At 20.3% G+C, this 21,323-nt stretch overlaps 6 protein-coding genes across 6 annotated transcripts; 3 read left to right on the top strand and 3 right to left on the bottom strand.

The window, feature by feature from the left end:
• Nucleotides 1–272: 272 nt before the first annotated feature.
• Nucleotides 273–2,114, top strand: PGSY75_1450700 (hypothetical protein; the record flags this gene model as incomplete). The annotated part of the gene is made up of 1 exon (XM_018788190.1): nt 273–2,114. One exon carries the CDS (start codon nt 273–275, stop codon nt 2,112–2,114), a length of 1,842 nt encoding a protein of 613 aa, XP_018639562.1.
• A 448-nt stretch (nt 2,115–2,562) lies between these two features.
• On the bottom strand, nt 2,563–3,903 carry PGSY75_1450800 (hypothetical protein; the record flags this gene model as incomplete). Its single annotated transcript, XM_018788191.1, has 1 exon — nt 2,563–3,903. The coding sequence occupies one exon, from the start codon at nt 3,901–3,903 to the stop codon at nt 2,563–2,565; it is 1,341 nt and encodes a 446-aa protein (XP_018639563.1).
• A 917-nt stretch (nt 3,904–4,820) lies between these two features.
• PGSY75_1450900 (putative acetyl-CoA acetyltransferase) lies at nt 4,821–6,244 on the top strand (the record flags this gene model as incomplete). Its single annotated transcript, XM_018788192.1, has 3 exons — nt 4,821–4,923; nt 5,069–5,200; nt 5,283–6,244. 3 exons carry the CDS (start codon nt 4,821–4,823, stop codon nt 6,242–6,244), a joined length of 1,197 nt encoding a protein of 398 aa, XP_018639564.1.
• Nucleotides 6,245–6,672: 428 nt separating this feature from the next.
• On the bottom strand, nt 6,673–9,072 carry PGSY75_1451000 (hypothetical protein; the record flags this gene model as incomplete). The annotated part of the gene is made up of 1 exon (XM_018788193.1): nt 6,673–9,072. The coding sequence occupies one exon, from the start codon at nt 9,070–9,072 to the stop codon at nt 6,673–6,675; it is 2,400 nt and encodes a 799-aa protein (XP_018639565.1).
• Nucleotides 9,073–12,033: 2,961 nt separating this feature from the next.
• Nucleotides 12,034–14,532, top strand: PGSY75_1451100 (elongation factor 2; the record flags this gene model as incomplete). Its single annotated transcript, XM_018788194.1, has 1 exon — nt 12,034–14,532. One exon carries the CDS (start codon nt 12,034–12,036, stop codon nt 14,530–14,532), a length of 2,499 nt encoding a protein of 832 aa, XP_018639566.1.
• Nucleotides 14,533–15,474: 942 nt separating this feature from the next.
• On the bottom strand, nt 15,475–20,877 carry PGSY75_1451200 (hypothetical protein; the record flags this gene model as incomplete). Its single annotated transcript, XM_018788195.1, has 2 exons — nt 15,475–19,931; nt 20,751–20,877. The coding sequence occupies 2 exons, from the start codon at nt 20,875–20,877 to the stop codon at nt 15,475–15,477; spliced, it is 4,584 nt and encodes a 1,527-aa protein (XP_018639567.1).
• Nucleotides 20,878–21,323: the final 446 nt, after the last annotated feature.

The following is a 21,323-nucleotide window of genomic DNA, read 5'->3' on the forward strand; positions in this document are numbered from 1 at the left end:
AAATAAAAAAAAAAAAAAAAAAAAAAAAAAAAAAAAAAAAAAAAAAAAAAAAAAAAAAAAAAAAAAAAAAAAAAAAAAAAATAAAATTAAAAATAATATTTTTAATTTAATTTTTTTTTTAATAAATTTTTTTTTTTTTTTTTTTTTTTTTTTTTTTTTTTTTGTCCTTTACATAAATATATATATATATATATATATATATATATATAAACTGAGGAGTAGAATAATTGAATTTTTTTTATTATAAATATTATGATATATAATAATACAAAATGTATAACGGCATAGGTTTAAAAACTCCTAGAGGTTCTGGGACCAATGGATATATACAAACGAATATGGCTCATATTCGTAATGCCAGAAATACAATAAGGGAATACGAACAATTTAGAAATGAAGTAAGTATGAATAATATTGTAGATAAAAAATATACTTGTGACTTTTCAATTGTTGAGCATGCTGAGAAAAGGAGAATCGAACTGGAAGTTTTATTATATGAAGAAAAAATCAGACAAGAAGGAAGTAAAAATATTGAAGAATTAATTAAGAACTATAGACAAAAGTTATATGATGAATATTATGAAAAGAAAAAGATACAAGAAAAATATAATATACATAATAATAGAGATGCAGATCCTAATGAAAATACACATATGCTTAATGATAGGAAGAGAAAACAAGTAGAAAATTTTGAACGAGCACTGAAAATAAAGAAAAATAAGGAAAATGTTCATGAGCAAAATATAATATCTTCTAATATTAAAAGAGAAAATAATGAGAAGAAGAAAAAAAAAGAAATTAAGAGAGAAAAAGACGAAAAGAAGAAAAAAAAGAAAATTAAGAGAGAAAAACATGAAAAAAACAGAAGAAAAAAAAAGAAAGAAAGAAAAAAACAAATTAGTGATACAGAAAGTCAAGAAATGTTATCTTCTTCAGATGAAAAATCATCCATTTCTATGAGTTCAAATGATAGTAGCTACACATCAGATTATAGTAGTGATAATTCATATGTATCAAATAACTCCACTGATAGTAGATCCAATTCAAAAAGTTCAAGTGATAATAAATCCAATTCAAAACGTTCAAGTGATAGTAGGTCTAATTCAAAACGTTCAAGTGATAGTAGGTCTAATTCAAAAAGCTCAAGTTTTAGTAAATCTAAGTCTGGTAGTGATAATTCTTCATACCATTCTGATGGATCAAGCTATTCGAGATCATCAGGTAAATCTAATATATCCATTGATTCAAACGAAAGTAGTAAAAGTGGCTCTCACTATAGTAGTCATAAGAAATATAAAAATAAGGAAAAAATATCAAAGAACAAAAATCATACAAAATATAAAAATATTTCAAAAAAAAAAAATACATCAAAATATTCAGATGATTCAAATTATTCTAGTGACGATTCAAGGTATGCTCACAAACCTTCAGATCGATTAAAAAGAAACATATCAAAACATTCATCTTCTAAAAATAAGAGTAATAAAGTGAATGATAAATTGAAAAGAATAAGTTATAGTTCAGATTCAGGAACACATTCATCCTGTAATAAGAGTAGAAACTCAAACTATGAAAGGGAAAAAAAAAAAAAGATAAGAGTTAATAAAAAGGATCAGAATCATTCATATGATTCGGATGAAAGTTCAAATTCTAGTTTTATAAAACAAGAAAAAAAAGATAAAGGAAATTATAGAAGAGATAGTTGTGTAGAACAAAAAGGAAAGAATAAACATGATTTGAAATCTAAAAAAAGAGAAAGCACAGTTAATGATGAAACTTTGAAAATATTAAGTAATATTAAAAAATATTATAATGAAAAAAAAAAAGAATCATCAGATAAAGAAAATTCTGAACCTTATGAATCTGAATATTCTAGTTCTTCCGATGAAATAAAAAAAAAAAAAAAACAGAAAGAATTAGAATATAAAGAAAAGGAGAAAAAGAAGAAAAAAACTTCTGATAACGTTGACTTGGATGAACTGGAGAATATAAAAGATGAATATCTAAAAAAACTAGAACAAACAAGAAAAAAGGATGATTCAACAAAGAAATATAAAGAGGATGAAAAATATAGAGTAAAAAAGGAAGAAAAGCATTCTAAAAAAACAAAATAGGAAAATAAAAAGATATCACCAAATAGTTAAAATGTCTTATTTTTTCTGTAAATGATATATATATATATATATATATATGGGTATATTTTGATACCATTTTTAAAATATATATTTTTTTTTTTTTTGTTTCATCATATTTTTAAATATAATAAAAATATTATAAATAAATGTTAAAATTTTAGTTTTTTAGTTTTTTGTTTTTCCTTTTTTGTGATTTATGTGTTGCTACATATATTATGTATAATTTTATTTTTGAAATTTAAAAAAAAAAAAAAAAAAAAACTTAACAAAAAAAATAATAAAAATTAGTTGATTAAAATTAATTGTATATATATAATAATATATATATTTTATATAAATATTTATATTTATTTTTCACAAAAAAAAAAAAAAAAAAAAAAAAAAAAATACATACATACATACATGTTTATAATAATTTTTCTATTTTTCAGTTTCTACTTTTATTTTTATACCACTGTAATAATCCTCCAAGTAAACTAATGGTTTCGAATTGAGCCTTATCATTATTTAATGTATTTAAGAATTGTTTATAATTATCTTGTATATTTTGATTTGTATCATTAAGATCAATCAATTTGGAATTATTAAAAAAGGCATCTCCTCCTACAGTTATCATTTTACCCTTAGTAAAATATTCTATCCATAAATTGTAGAACCATTTTAATAAAAATGTTAATGTCCAAGCTATTGGAGCAATTATAAATAGAAATATAGAAAGAGTAAATTTATATGTATTTTTTTTTTCTAATGAAAATAATTCATTATAAAAAGGATTGACATTATGCCAATATGGTAAATTAGTTTGAACCAAATGATAAAAATAATCTATACATACACTATCACATATAATTAAAATATTTACATTTTTTTTTTCTGCAGGTATATAAAAATCATTATAAATTTCTGATTTCTTTATTTGATTTCTTAACATATTTATTTTGTCATATGTAGTTTCATTAAAAAATGATAAGAACTTTTGTTTATAATATTTATTATTTTTTTTTTCCTTTCCATAATTCATATATTTATCATACTGTTCACTATTATTAACATATGGTGGATTATAATATTTTGATTTTAATATTTTTAATAAACTAGCATGAAGGTTATATAACAAATAAAGAGCATTTTCTGTAATTAAGGCTTTATAAAAATTTGGTGAATTATATTCTAAATTATATTCCATATTATCATTATTATTATTATTATTATTTTTTGTTTTATTTTTTATTGTGTCTTCTTGTTTTAATTCCCTTTTTGTCATTTCGTCTTCACTGTTAATAAGAAAGTAATACAAAATGGATAGTATTTCTTTAGGACTACTAAATAATGCTGTTCCTATACTCGTCAATTCTGTTAATCTATCCCTACCTAAACAAAAGTGTGGTATATTTAATAATAAACATTGTTGTATTATTGATATATATTGACCATTCACCTTTTTTAAATTCACATGAATAGAATCAATCATTCTTCTTTGAATTAAATTGGCTCTATTAAAGGTTTTTAAAATTTTATCATAATCAACATATCCAATACCAAATACTACAAAATCGTATTTATTTTTATTCATATGTTTTATTAAATTAAGACTTTTTATTTCTAACTTTTCTTTATTACTCTTATTACTTGGAACTACATCACACATATTAAAATTTATGTTTATATCATTCCATTTCATTTGTAACTTTTTAAACTCTATATCATTCATTTTGAATGTAACATGACCACTCACATTTTTATACCTTAACACAATACCCTTCCACATTATAAAAAAGTATATGCACATATATATATATATATATATAATATTATAAAGTGATTTTATATTTTGTAATATTTTTAGTGTAATATTATACATATATATATATATATATATATATATACTTTCAATCATATTCCATTATATAAAACCATATGTAATCTTCTTGTTTGAGAAATATTCATATTATTCTTCTAATATAATTCACATTTTGTTTCATATAACATTTTCTTTTATCTTTTACATATATATAATAAATTGAAATAATTACATTTGCGTATCTGTTATATACATCTATTCTTTTTTTTTTCTTTTTTTTCTTATGTTTCCTCCCTTTGTTTTATAATCTTTTGTTCTATTTTAAATAGTTCATCATATAAATGATAAAAAATATATTTTTAAATTTATTATAAAAAATTATATGATTTATTACATAAATGATATTAGTGAAAAAAGAAAAATTATATTAAAACGTGTATATTTTATAATATATATTATATATTTTTTCACAATATATATATATATATATATATATATGTATATTTATTTATATTCCAATATGTATATATTTTCGTATAATTTTTCTATAGCTACAAAAGTTAATATAATATCATAAAGGTAGATCTATCTTTACATTATTTTATTATTTTTTTTTATTTTTTTTTATTTTTTTTTTGGTTAACACATCTAAATATTGAATGATTTAATATATAAAAAATATAATTAGATGATATAAATATGTATCTATATATTAATTCTTTTAAATATACATTATTTATGTTTGTAGTGTGTATTCAATTTTTATATATATATATTATAATAATTACCTAGTACATATATATATAAAAAACCATGTTATGAGATAATGTAATAATAATAGGTATTTATTTTATTTCTTTATTTTTTTGTACATTAATATAAACATGTTAATAAATAACCTGAGAAAGGTTTTTATTGTTGGTTACGCTAGAACTCCCATTGGCGCATTAGGAGGAAGTATTTCGCATATACCAGTTCATAAATTAGGTTCTTTTCAAAAATGATATAATAAAAAAATTGTCGTAGATAAAGCATAAAATATATGTGTTTATTCTTATATTTTTTTAATATATATATATATATATATATATATTTATATATATATATATATATAATTTCTTTTTTATTTTAGCTTGTGCTACTATTTTAAAAGCTCTTGAGAGAAGTCAAATAGAGAAAGAACACGTTGATTGCTTAATTTTTGGTCAATCATTTTCTAGTGGTTGTGGTCCAGTACCTCTTCAGAAAATTGCCATATCAACCGGTACATACAAAATATAATTATGCCCACATATATATATATATATATATATGTATTTTTTTTTTTATATTACATAATTATTTAGGTATGCATATAAATACAAAAACTCACCTTGTAAATAATCTGTGCTGTAGTGGTTTAGATTCTATTACCATTGGATATGATCTAATTAGGGGAGGCAAAGATACTTGTATTGTAGGTTCAATGGAATCAATGTCTCAAAGTCCATATTTTTTAAAAAACCTGAGAACTGAGAAATATAGTTTAGGTAACAATATATTAAGAGATAGTATTATATATGATGGTTATGATTTTATGGTGAATAATAAAGAGTTGAAAACAAATAATACCCTGGAAATGTTTTGTAAAAAATTTAATATACCAAGAGTTGATTTAGATGAATATGTTATAAATTCTTTTAAAAGAACTGCTAATGCATATAGTGAAAATTTAATTCAACAAGAGATATTTCCATTAGTAGTACAAAAAAAAAAAAATAAAATACAAGTCGAAAAATCTGTAATAGATTCTGATGAAATATATAAAAATTATAATATAGATAAAATTTGTAATTTAAATAGTGAATCCATAATAACCAATTATAATATAGCACCATTTGCTGATGGAGCATGTGCTCTTGTATTAATGAGTGAAAATAAATTAAAAGAATTAGAAATAAACCCAATAGCAGAAATTATTACATATGATAATACTTCGGTATATCCGGATGAATTTCCTTTTAGTATTCCTTATAGTATAGAAAAATGTTTAAAGAAAATAAATAAATCATCTGTTGATTATTATGAAATTAATGAATTATCAGCTCTTAATGTTATTTTTGCTATGAACAAATTAAATATAGATCTATCTAATGTAAACATAAATGGTGGAGCCCTATCCTTAGGTCATCCTACTGCTGTATCTGGTTCAAGAATTGTCATGTCATTAATAACAGTTTTAAAGAATTATGATATGAAATTAGGTTGTGCTTCTATAAATAATTACCTAGGCTCATCAACATCTATTATAGTGGAAAATACATATTGATAAAAATAAAAATATTTACACACACATAAAAATATATATATATATATATATATATATTTATATGTTCCTTTATTTTTATTGTATTATAATAAAATCTTATTAAATTTATGTGGAGTTATAGAAAAAAATGAAGGTTATATTATAAGAATATTAAAATAACAAAAAAAAAATAAAATAAAATAAAATAAAATAATAAATAATAAAATAAAATGAAATGAGAAAAAAAATTAGGATATAATGAGGATATAATAAAATAATTATATAAATCATAATATCAAAACACAAAAAAAAATATTCACATAAATATATATATATATATATATATATATATATATATATATACAATTAAACACTGAATGGATAATTATTTTATCAAATTGTGTAGGTAAAAATGTTAAAGAATAAAGAAAGATTTTCATTTTTTATTTTCATATTTCATTCAACGAATCTATTCGCATTATATTCATTGTATTAACATCTTCCACAGAATTACTAGAATTTTCATCTGTGTTGTTCATAAGTTCCTTTTTTTTAAACAAAAATTTTTTTTTTTTTTTTTTAATTTTTTCTATAATAGTATACCTTTTTTTATTTATTTTATTTTTATAAATATAATTTGTTTTATCATGATCATTATATTTTTTATTAATAGAGTTATAATTATTTGAACAATTTGTTTTATCAACACATTTTTCAATATAACTTTTTTTTTTCATTTGATTATTATCTGAAGCATCATTTATTTTTTTATTTTCTATATAAGTGTTGTCATATTGTTCATCAGTTTGTTCTTCTATTCGTCCTTTTTTCATGTTATCATTTAAATTATTTTTTTCCTTTTCTATCTTTTCGAAATAAATTTCTTTTTGTATACCTTTGTATATTTCTTCGTCTTCTTCTTTAGTTTCATCTTCTTCTCCTACTTCATAAGTACTTCCTTCCACAAGAAATGAATTTGTAACTTTTCTTTCTTTATCCTTTAAATTCTCATCTATAGTTTTCATATGATCTATTTTTTTCTCTACATCATAATCATCACAATTTCTTTCTTTAATTGGTGTATCATTTTGTATCACACTAGTTGCTTTGTCATCAGAAAAGGATTGTATTATCATGGTATTTTGTTTTACTTCTATTGGATTATTTATAGAATTATTTGTTAAGCTTATGTTTTTATTTTCTATTCGATTTGGATTATGCATAAATAAAATATTTTCATCATCTTCTCTTTTGGTTTCTACTGCTTTATTGTCTAAATTTATATTTTTTTTATATGTTTCGTTAGATATATTATCACTTTCTTTTTCTATTATACATTTTTCTTCTAATTCCTTTGTGCCCTCCTTTAAAAGTTTGGGGTCATCATATTGTTCATGCTGTCCTATTTCTTTTACATTTATTTTTTCTTGTATTCCATTTAATATTTTTTTTTTTTTTTTCTTTGAACAGTTAAGTTCTTTTTTATATTTTAAATTATCTTGCTTCCATAAATATAAATCTTCTGGAAAGGTTTCCATATCATGTTCCTTATTAAAGTATAAATATTGCATATGGTCGATAAATAAATTAATTCCTTTATTATCATATTCATACATAAGAAAATTATTATTTTGTGAGGAACCATTGGTGTCATTATTTTCACTTTCTATTATAATTGTATCATTTGGGTGGGTATATAAAAAACTTTGATTGTTTAAATTATTATTTGATCCATTATACAATTTATTTTTGGATGAATTCGAATATGTAATTGTTTGTTGTTGTGTATTAATATTATCTTCAACTTTTGTTTCTTTTTTTTTTGATCTTGTTCCTACTACTTCAGTATTAGAATTTTCTTGTTTTATGGTTTCATTTGTATATTTTTTATCATATTTACTTTGATATTTTTTTTCAAAAAGAGATAGAAGTATTTCGTAAATTCCTTTATTATTATGTACACTAATATTGTAGACTTCTATTGGCATATTTTTATAATTAATAATATTCTGATTTATTATTTGTTTCAATAGATTCATTAGTATTTTATTATTTTCTATATCATTTATTGTTAAAGAAATTTTGTTCTTTTGCTTAATATCATTAATAAGATTATCCATTTTTTTTTTATCTTGAATATTTAAATGATCATCACTATTTTTATTATTATCATTATATGTATGTATGGATTGTTCTTTTAAAAAGTCTTCCAAGGAAATATTATGTATCAAAAAATAGTTGCATAATTCATCATATAAAGCATTTAGATAGTAATTTAAAAAGATATTATCATTTGATAAAGCATACTGCCAAAAGGTATCATTTTTATAAATATCTATAGATTTTATATAATTTGATATACAAGGAGCTGAAAAGAAAGATGTTCCATCATCAGATTTATTAGCTAGTATAATAATAGGTTTAATGAATTGTTCATTATCCTTTTTTTTCTTTACTTCATTATTCATAGATAAACATGATAAATAAATAATGGTTTTAAAAATATGACTCTCATATTTTGAATCAATAACATAAAATATTACATCACTATCGTGATAATAACAATCATAAATCTCTATAGTATTATCTTCTGTTCCTTGTAAGTCATATATTTTGAGACAATTTTTATGTAACCTTATTTTTGTTGTATTAAAACCTAAGGCACAGTTTGATGTACTAATATTTTTTGATAAGGATGTATTTAATATTTCATATTTACTTTTATTATTATAGCTACTAATTAAATTAAATAATGAACTTTTACCTGAGCCTCCTTCACCTATAATTAATATTTTTAAATCATCCTCATTCTGTATGTTAGAAAAAACTGACTTAATTAAAGAAAACATTTTTTTTTTAATAAATATAAATAAAAAGTCATAAAAAAATAAATAATAAAATATATTAACCATATATATATATATATATATATATATATATACATACATTTATGTATCTTTAATTATATATTTTTTTCTATGTGTATAACCTATTCATATATTAAAGGTCACCACAAAATAAAAAACTTTTACAATGAATAATTACATGTAAATATCTATACATTTTATATATTTCGTAATATATAAGATAATATTATAAAAAAAAAAAAAAAATATATATATATAAAAATATATATATATAAATATAATATTTTAATTGTAAAAGTTTGAATAAATATATTAATACGTTATATATATGATACTATTAACAATATTTTGAATATATATATATATATATATATAATATAAAGAAATATTAAGTATTATATATTATTCCACATACACAAATATATATATATATATATATATATATATTATAATTATCCAAAAAAATTAGGAAAAAAGAAAAGAATTTCAAAAGTGTTATCTATTTATAAAATCATCATTATAATAAGATTTCTATATTTAATTTATTGTTCTATTAATCCATAAATAATGTGAACATGGAAATATATCTTGAATAATATTCCCTTGTGTGTTTCACCAATTATTTATTTTTAAGAATACGTTACATTTATTTTAAAATGAAGGAAAAGAATGAAAAACATAAAAATTGAAAGAATAAAGTATATGATCCTCATTATAAATTATTAAGAACAATATATATATATATATATATATATATATATATATATATATATATATTTCCTTTACAAATTCATTTTTTTAATAATTTCAATGTCTATATTAAGTTTTTTTGTTTGTCATGATTATATTAATATTAATAATTACAAATTATTATTAAATATAGTAATCATAAAAAATAATACACAACAACATATAATTATTTAATGAACCAAATAAACTGTTTGTAAAATTTATCAATAATTTTATTTGAGAAAAATAAAAATAAAAAATTCTTAAAATAATTTTTAACAGTTTATTATACATATATATGTATACAATATTTATGTGTAATCATTACACTTTCATTTTATATTTAAGAATATTTAAAAATTATTTAAAAATTATTTATAAATATATTAAAATATTTTTTTTATAACCTATAAAATTATACATTGAATATTTTGAAAAAAAAATTATCTTCTACAAATATAATTCAAATAACATATATATGTTAATATTTTAATAAAACTGTTAAATATTTAAGTATATAAAATTGTTTTATTATGATTTATTATTTTTTTTCAATTTATATAAATCTTATATATATATATATATATATATATAATATAAATATATATTTATATACATTCTTTGAAATACATATGGAAAAATATGTAATAATTATTGTTAAAAAATATTTAATTATTATAATACATAACATCATATTGTTAAATAATAAAATATATATATATTATTTTTTTTTATTAAATAATCCATATATTATATACATATATATACCCCTTTGAGCGTAGATAGAATATATATATTATATACTTTACATAATATTCATGAATAATATATATTATTATATCCCCTCCTTTTCTTATAGTGCTCTATATTAAAATTCTCTACAATAATGTTTATATAAGAAAAAAATATATAATTTCAATATTTTTTTTATTTGCACTGAAAAGTTAAATAAGCAAATAAATGTTAGTTCAATATATTATTGTATAACTAAGAAATATATATAATATATGAACTTCCCTCTTTTTTTTTTTTTTTTTTTTTTTTTTATAAAAATATAATTTATTGTGTATATAAACATATTATATATAATATTATATATATTTTTTTAATGCATATATTATATATATATATATATTATATATATGTAATAAATAATATACTTATTTCTATGGATATCCTTATTTTTTTATGTGTATATAAAAAGTAATACGAATATAAAAAATTATTCTCATAAATATTATATAAATTTTTAAAAAATTTTAATATATTTTTATTATATAATAATAATATATATATATATATATATTTTTACCTATATATAAAATATACATTTTTATGGATCTTACTATATAATATATATATATATATATGTATATATAATAAATATAATATTTTTAACATTATTTTTTTACATACTTTGTAATATCATTAAGAATTTATAATAAAATATATATTTAATGTATATATGATGTATATATTATATCATTTTATATTATGTAAATATACATATTATATATAAGTATGTTCTTTTTTTTTATTAATAAGCACAGTTTTTTGTAACATATATAACATTTTTCTTATAAATTTTATTACGTATAAAAAAAAAAAAAAAAATACATTTAACTTATATATTTATATGTAAATTTTTATTTTTATTTTTATTTATGTTTTATTTAATTATTTTTTTTTTTTTTTATCTTTTATACAATTTAATATTATAAAAACAAGAAGATATATTTTATAAATAATATATATACTAATTTTTATAATAAAAATGATAATTATAAGAAAAAAAAAACTGTTGAATAAGTTATATAATAAAAATATTAAACATCAGCAAAATTATATTTTGTGAAAATTAAATATTCTGTATTATTTTTTTTTTTTTTTTTAAAAACAAATTTTAAAATTTATATATGAATAATAGAAAAAATAAAGAAATTATATAATTATATCTTGTTTATAAATTTAATAAGAAAATAATAAAAAAAGGATTTGTAAATACTTTTTATATTAATATTAAAAAAAATAAAATACATATATATATATATATTATATTAATATATATTTATTTTTAAAAAAGTAATTTCTTGCTTATATTAATATTATTTAAATATATATATATTTATATATTTATATTATCGAAGAAAAAAATTTATAACACATATTTAATTTATTTATAAAAAAAAAAAAAAAAAAAAAACTGATAGCAAAATGGTGAACTTTACAGTAGATCAAGTTCGTGAGATCATGAACAAAACCAAACAAATTAGGAACATGTCTGTTATAGCACATGTCGACCACGGGAAATCAACATTAACAGATTCTCTAGTTTCTAAGGCTGGTATTATATCTAGTAAGAATGCTGGAGATGCTCGTTTTACTGATACTAGGCAAGATGAACAAGAAAGATGTATTACCATTAAATCGACTGGTATATCTATGTATTTTGAACATGATTTAGAAGATGGAGAAGGAAAGAAACCCTTTTTAATTAACCTTATTGATTCTCCAGGGCACGTCGATTTTTCATCAGAAGTTACTGCAGCATTAAGAGTTACAGATGGTGCTTTAGTTGTTGTTGATACTATTGAAGGTGTATGTGTACAAACTGAAACTGTTTTATATCAAGCCTTAGGAGAAAGAATTAAGCCTGTATTACACGTTAATAAAGTTGACAGAGCTTTATTAGAATTACAAATGGAAGTTGAAGATATTTATCAAACATTTGCTAGAACTATTGAAAGTGTTAATGTCATTATCTCTACTTATACTGACAAATTAATGGGTGATATTCAAGTATATCCAGAAAAAGGTACTGTATCTTTTGGTTCTGGTTTACAAGGATGGGCATTTACCTTAGAAACCTTTTCAAGAATCTATTCCAAAAAATTTGGTATCGAGAAAAAGAAAATGATGCAACGTTTATGGGGTAACAGTTTTTATGATGCCAAAACTAAAAAATGGTCTAAGAATCAACAAGAAGGATATAAAAGAGGTTTCTGTCAATTTATTATGGAACCAATTTTAAACTTGTGTCAATCTATCATGAACGATGATAAAGAAAAATATTCTAAAATGTTAACAAATATTGGTGTTGAATTAAAAGGAGACGACAAATTATTGACTGGAAAACAACTTTTAAAAAAAGCTATGCAATTGTGGTTACCAGCAGGTGATACATTATTAGAAATGATTGTTACACACTTACCTTCTCCAGCTGATGCACAAAAATACCGTGTTGAAAACTTATATGAAGGTCCAATGGATGATGAAGCAGCTAATGCCATCCGTAATTGTGATCCTAATGGTCCATTAATGATGTATATATCAAAGATGGTTCCTACATCAGATAAGGGTAGATTTTATGCTTTTGGTCGTGTCTTTTCAGGTACTGTTGCAACAGGACAAAAAGTTAGAATACAAGGACCACACTATGTTCCAGGTGAAAAAACAGATTTGTATGAAAAGAATATTCAGAGAACTGTTTTAATGATGGGTAGATATACTGAACAAGTACAAGATGTTCCATGTGGTAACACATGTTGTTTAGTTGGTGTAGATCAATATATAGTAAAATCAGGTACTATTACTACCTTTAAAGAAGCTCACAATATTGCTGATATGAAATACAGTGTCTCCCCTGTCGTGCGTGTTGCTGTCAAACCAAAAGATAGTAAACAATTACCAAAATTGGTTGATGGTCTTAAGAAATTAGCAAAATCTGATCCATTAGTATTATGTACTACCGATGAAAGTGGAGAACACATTATATCTGGTTGTGGTGAATTACATATAGAAATATGTTTGAAAGATTTAAAAGATGAATATGCACAAATTGATTTTATTGTATCTGATCCAGTTGTCTCATACAGAGAAACAGTAACAGAAGAATCTACCATAACTTGTTTAGGAAAATCACCAAACAAACACAATCGTTTATTCATGAAAGCTTATCCATTAGCTGAAGGTTTACCAGAAGCTATAGATAAAAATAAAGTATCAGATAAAGATGATCCAAAAACCAGAGCAAACTACTTACATAGCAACTTTCAATGGGATAAGAACTTAGCTCTTAAAATATGGGCATTCGGTCCAGAAACTATCGGTCCTAACTTGTTAACAGATAACACAAGTGGTATCCAATATATGAACGAAATTAAAGTACATTGTGTTGCAGCTTTCCAATGGGCATCCAAAGAAGGTGTTTTATGTGAAGAAAATATGAGAGGTATTGAATTCAGAATGTTAGATGTTCATATGCACGCTGATGCTATCCACAGAGGTGCTGGACAAATTATGCCTGCATGTAAAAAATGTATATATGCATGTGAATTAACAGCTTTCCCAAGATTAGTTGAACCAATCTATCTTGTCGATATTAGTTGCCCACAAGATGTTGTTAGTGGTGTTTATGGTGTTTTGAACAAAAGAAGAGGTATTGTTATATCAGAAGAACAAAAACTAGGTACTCCATTATTAAAAATACAATCTCACTTACCTGTCTCGGAATCATTTGGTTTCACCTCAGCTTTACGTGCTGCTACATCTGGTCAAGCTTTCCCACAATGTGTCTTTGATCACTGGTCTGTATTATATGACGATCCATTTGATTCAAACAAAAACTCATACAAAATTATTATGAACATTAGAGAAAGAAAAGGTATTAAAGTTGAAATGCCACAATTAGATCAATATTTAGATAAACTTTAAAACACCTTCTGCATTTTTTTTCACACAACAAAAAAAAAAAAAAAATATGTAAATGAGTTTTATAATATATATTTAAAATTACTTATATGTAAATTAAGATAAATCTATATATTATTTTATATAAAAAAAAAGTAGCACATATTAAAGAACAAAATATATATATATATAAATACAAATACACGGTAATATTATATATAAAATAAAGCATATTTCAAAAGTATTCATATTATATTTATATACAAAACATGTATATATATTTAATATTTTATTTTATTTCATTATCGTTATTTTATTTTTAACAATTTTTTATCATTTAATGTATAATGTTTTATTTTTTCACTCACTACATATATATATATATATATATATATATGCTAATGAACTAACAATAATCATATATATTTTATAACTTATATTTTTAACTGAATAGTAGAAATTTTTAAATTATAAATTTTTTTGCATAATTACTATTACAATTATTATTATGTAAAAATTAAGAATTAATAAAAAAGTAGTAATCCTTTATGCTTAAGGTTATTATCAACCCTATATACATTTAAAAAAATAAAATTCATTAATATATATATATATAATATTCATTCCAGTTTTAACCAAATTATCTTATTATTTTATTTATTATTCTAATGTTTTAATTTTTATTTAGGTTTTATATATTATATGAATGAAAAAAAATATGAAAAAAAAAAAAAAATTAAATATAAAAAAATTCATAAATAATAAGTGAAAAATATATTCTTCATGTTATTTTATATAACACATAAATATTATATATATATATATATATATATATATATATATATATATATATTGAAAATACTGTATAAGAAAAAATTTAAATATTAAATATATATATATATATATATATATATATATATATATATATTTATATATATATTTATATATATATGCTTTTTTCTGAAATCAATTTTCATTTTCATTATATCCAAATGTATTTTTTAATAAAGTCAATGAACAGTCAGGAATTCTATAATTTCTTTCTAAAACAGATATTTGATTATTTATCATTTTAGAGCATTCATCAAAAAATATTTTTTTTATTCTTGATATCATTCTTAAGCAGTTTAAAATTTCTTTTTGTGTTTTATCCATATTTAAATTAGAATAATCTTCATCCTTAAGATTAAATGTATCCTTCAATAAATTGCTAATAGTTTGTTCACGTTCATATCTCGTCATATTCTCTATAGCAGCATTACAATCTATATTTAAATTGTAACAATCTGTATAATTTTTTTTAAATTCTTTTGTTTTCCAAAAATCTTCTTCGTTATTCTGAAAAACTTGATGTTCTGTTGGATATCTTAAGGAATGTGCACATTCTATTCTTACTAATGAATCATTATTATTAATATGTGTTGATCTTCTGTTTCTTTCTAATTCGGTAGTATTATTATTAATATTAACAATATCATTATCATTTAAAATACTATCTCCATGTGTTATGTTTTCATTATCTTCCTCTTCTTTATCAGTTGTACCTGCATGTACATCGTCTATTACTCCATCTCTTCTTTCGCTATTATAATTTATATTATTACTTTTAGTATTATCAAAAATTATATCTTGTAAAGTACAATTAGGATGATTAACAAAATTTTTATCATTATGGTTTAATTCGTGTATATTTAATGTCTCCTTACTTGTTTCATTACTTGTTATATAAGTATTATTCCCATTTTTTGTATCAATTTGTTCTTCCTTTATCTTATAACAATCCATATCACATGAAATTTTATCCTTACTGCACCTATCATTGTTATTATTTTCATTTTTTTCTTTCATATTATCATTTTTTAACTCATTGTTTAAATGCATATTTGTATCTTCCCTATAGACATTAACTTCGTCATTTTCTATATTATTACATTTTGATGTACTTAAATTATGTTCATTTTCATCAGCCATTTCCTCCTTTTGATTATGAACTTCATTGATATTTTCAAAAGTCAAATTAAGTTTATCCTTATTATTCTCATATTCTTGGTTGTCCGTAATATCTTTTTTATTCAAATCATTATTGTCATTTCTTCTTTTTTTACATACATAATTGTAATTAGACGACTCATCTGATGATGAACAACTACTTTCTTCACGATTATAATTCTTTTCATATTCTATTCTATTTGGAGTTATCTCATTTAACTTTCTAAAATAATCAGAATATTTGACCATCATAATTCCTTCAATATTTTTTGTATCATTATTATATGATGAAGTTACAATATCTTCATTGTTTCCTTCATTTCTTCTTCGTCGCCTTCTTCTTCTTCTTCTTTTTCCATTATCTTCTTCAAATTTTTTTCCTTGTATTCCTTCATTTGCATATTCATCAACCTTTACTATTTTACTTCTATATAAATTAGTAGATACATAATCTTTATATAATGTTCTTTCTGATATATTTTCATATCGTCGACCCATGAAGCTACCATTTGTTTCTACTTCACTTTTCAAAGTTTTTTTAATTAAATGGTTAAGTTCATCACATACAAAATTAATTCTATTCTGCATACTTAATTTATGTGTTGCGTCTACATTTTGCACATCATCTCGTATAGAGCCATTATTCTTTTCATTCTCCAATTCCATAATTCTCCTAGATATATCATCATTTTCATTATCATTATTATTTCCATCTTCGCATTGATCCTTCTTTTTATTAATACTTGTTTCGGTAATATTCTCCGTATGATTATTACTATGACGGATGGTTGTACTTACACTATCTCCAATATAAATATTATTATTATTATTATTATCATTATTATTGTTATTATTATTGTTATTATTAATTGTATCACCATTCACATATACATCATATTTCTCTTTCATATCATTTGATAAGATGTCCTTTTCTCCACCTTTTGTTTCATTTCCATTTATATGTAGATCATGTGATCCTAAAAATTCATTATTAGAATTAGTTGAAGTAATATTACATTCATTTCTAGATATTTCAAAAATTTCTCTACCTCCTTCTTCACCATTACGATATTGTCCACTTGAATATGCAGTCTCATTAGTTATGTCACGTGCAGATATATTCCAGTTTGCACCTTCTTGTTTATTATTATTAACAACCTTATCATTCGAATTAGAATTATTATTATATATATTTTCAATTGATTTATTTTTTAAATAATCATAATAAAACTTGTATTCCAATTGGTTCAACTTGGTCAGAATTTCATTATTATTATTCAAAATATCAACTATATGACTCATAGCGTAAAAAGATTCGTTCGCATGGTGAGTTTCAAAAAATTCAGGAGGAAATTCGTCTCGAATACTACGTGATAATTTTATTTGTATATCTCCTAAAAATTTCAACATGGCATCATAATTAATATCTTCAAATCTACTTACTTTACGTAAAAATTTTAAAAATTCATGATTAAAATTAAATACAGTATTTATGCTATTAACATTATCCATAAATTCTTCTTTAACCATAAAATTTTCATTTGGAAAAAGTCTCCTATCTATGTTTTCTAAAAATCCTTCTTTTCCTAGTTGTTTACGTCTAAAATTATTTCTAACTCTATTAGATCGTTCAATTGGGTTTATATATCTTCTCTTATATCTTCTATATTCTTCCTCATCATTATCAGATGATTCAGTATCATAAAAATTTCTTGATCTTCTAAACGGCAATAAATGATTAACAATATTACTTGTTCTATTTTTTCTTTCACTTAATTTATGTACAAGATTTAGGTCATGTTCATCCATATTATCAAATAATTCTCTTCCTCTTGTTTCACTTTTTCGAATTCTTGTAGGTTCATTATCTCTAGGTATAATTCTCTTTTCGACTACAAGACTATTTCTTTTTTCTTTTGAAAGGGGTTCAATTAGAAAATCGAAATTGTTTGGGTCTTTTTTTTTTCTTCCCCTTCTTTTACGTTCACTTGTAAAAGTTACTGCTAAAGCATTTTCTGGTATTAATTCGCTTGTAGTAATATTAGTAGTTTCAGCACCTTCGATATATAAATTGGTACTTCTTCTATCATTACCATTAATACTGATACTATTATTATTTTCTATATCTTGTAACAAGAGAATTTCATTACTACCTTTTATGTCTTTTTCGATTGATTTTTTCTTACTTTTAGTCCTCCTTCTTCTTATCACCTTTGATGTTACATCCATAACATTTGCACAATTTAATTGTGATGATACTTGATCATCCATAATAACGTCCCCTTGGGGATTGACTTTATTAATAATATCATTATTACTCATTAAAGTATTCTCAGTATTTATATTACTTTGTGATAAACTATTCATAGGACTACCAGTAGATTTTTCTAAATCATTATTTATATAATTATTTAAAGATTTTTCTGGCATTACAATCAAAGCGTCATTTTTTAAATCATTCGTTTCATTGTGCGATATTTTTTTATTCTCTAACTCGTTATTTGATTCAATGATATCTTTTGTTTCGTTATTATATTCATTTTTGACATAATTGATATTTTTTATATTTTCATCTTGTATAGAACTTAAATTCATTTCATTATTTTCTATAGACAATTCATTTTTTACCTCAATATTTTCATCTGTAATTTCCTTTTTAACATAATCAACTTGTTCTACAAGTTCGGCATTCAAAGGATATAATATATCATTTTTACTTTTTCTCACAGATTTTTTTCTTAATTTTCTTGTGTTCGTTTTTTCATCAGGATTCTTTTCAATTAACTTTTTACTTCTTCTTTTGTTCACAGTAATATTTACATCTTGACCATTTTGATAATTTTCATTTGTAATAGGACTACGTAATGAATTTTCATCAACCAAATTATTTTCACTGTTTAATATTTTGCTTTCTTTATTATCAATATTATAAGTTATATCTATGTTATTATTATTTTTTAAAGCATTATTACTATTATGATTTAATTCATTTAATTCATTTAATTCATTTAATTCGTTTAATTCATTTAATTCGTTTAATTCATTTAATTTGTTTAATTCACTTAATTCCTTTTTTTCATCAATATCTTTTATATGCTTATCATTTAATAAACCGAAAACCGTGGTGAAAATACCACCTTTTTTATCAGACGCATTTTTCATATTATTAACAATAATATTATCTTTTGTATTATTATTTTCTTCATCTAATTTATCAGAATTTATATCTTTTTCAATTTTTTTTGTCTCTTTACACTCTGATGATAAATTATCAGTAGTTTCAGATACATAATTCTTATTTATATTAACTAGAAAATTTTCTTTATCTTCTAATCCAATATTTTTCTCATTGCATGCAATAGTATTCAATTCGTTACTTTTATCAACAACTAATACATTTTCTTCTTCTTTTACATTACTTATATTCTGTTCTACTAAAATTTATAAATATAAATAAAAAAAAAAAAAAAAAAGAAAAAATATTTATATTTTTATAAAGACATTAAAATTAAGGAAACATAAATAAATGAATAATCTTCATTTTGATAATGGGATTATATAAATTATAATATGTATTTATTCACATTATATTATATATAAATATATTTATATATAATTATATTTTACATGAATTAAAATAAATAACCCTTTACAACCAACAAAAAACAAAAAAAAAATTACATATAAATTATATATATATATATATATATATAACCAGATTTATTATATAAAATCAAATAATATATTAAAATATTATTTAATATATATATATTGGTTGTATTTACAATTTTAATGTTATTATTATAACATATTATATAAGATATAAAAAAAATAAAATTATATATTTATAAAATTATTAATAAAAAGACTACAAAAAAATATATACTTATAATATATTAAAAAAAATAATTTTATTAAAAAAAAAGAAATAAAAAATAAAATAAGAATACTATATAATAGATAAATATAAATAGAATATATATATAAATTAAAATAAATTTAATTAAAAAAAATTCATTAAAATATTCTATATATATATATTATATAAATAATATTATACTTCTTCAAATTATATGTCAAATATATTAAAATATATAAATTTATTATATATATAAATTAATAATATATATTTATCATACATACAAAAAATTCAATATAATTATATATATATTATATATTATGTATATATTATATATTATATATTCTATTTATATATATAATATATATATATTATATTTTTTTATTATTATTACCTTCTGTAAGACCTAAATGCAAATCATCTGTTCTCTCTGTAATATGCTTTTTGTTCTTTTCTTGATCATTATATTTGCATGTTGAATTTTTTCCTTTTTTAATTTGCAACCTTTTTTTTGACTTCATATTTTTATTAATATATAAATTATATTTTGTTTTTATATAATATAAATAAATATATTATATCTATATTAAATAAATAATAAATACGTTCAAATTAAATATTATATAATATTCTTTTGTATACCTTCCTTTTTTATATAAAATATTATATAATAAATATATATTATATATATATATTATATATAAATATAAGAAATATACAAAAAAAAAAATATAAATATATTTTTTTAAGTATAATTTAGGCAATATTAATATATGATTATTTTTATTATAATATGTATATTTATATATGTTAATATATAAATAACATATGTATTTTCTTTTTATGTATAATATTAAAATAAAAAGAAAATAACAAAATATTGTCAGAAAAAAAAAAAAAAAAAAAAAAAAAAAAAAAAAAAAAAAAAAAAAAATATTTTATTTATTTTATTTTTTTTTTAATTTAT

The sequence above is a fragment of the Plasmodium gaboni genome, chromosome 14, assembly GCF_001602025.1.
Source record: "Plasmodium gaboni strain SY75 chromosome 14, whole genome shotgun sequence".
Lineage (NCBI taxonomy): Eukaryota > Apicomplexa > Aconoidasida > Haemosporida > Plasmodiidae > Plasmodium > Plasmodium gaboni.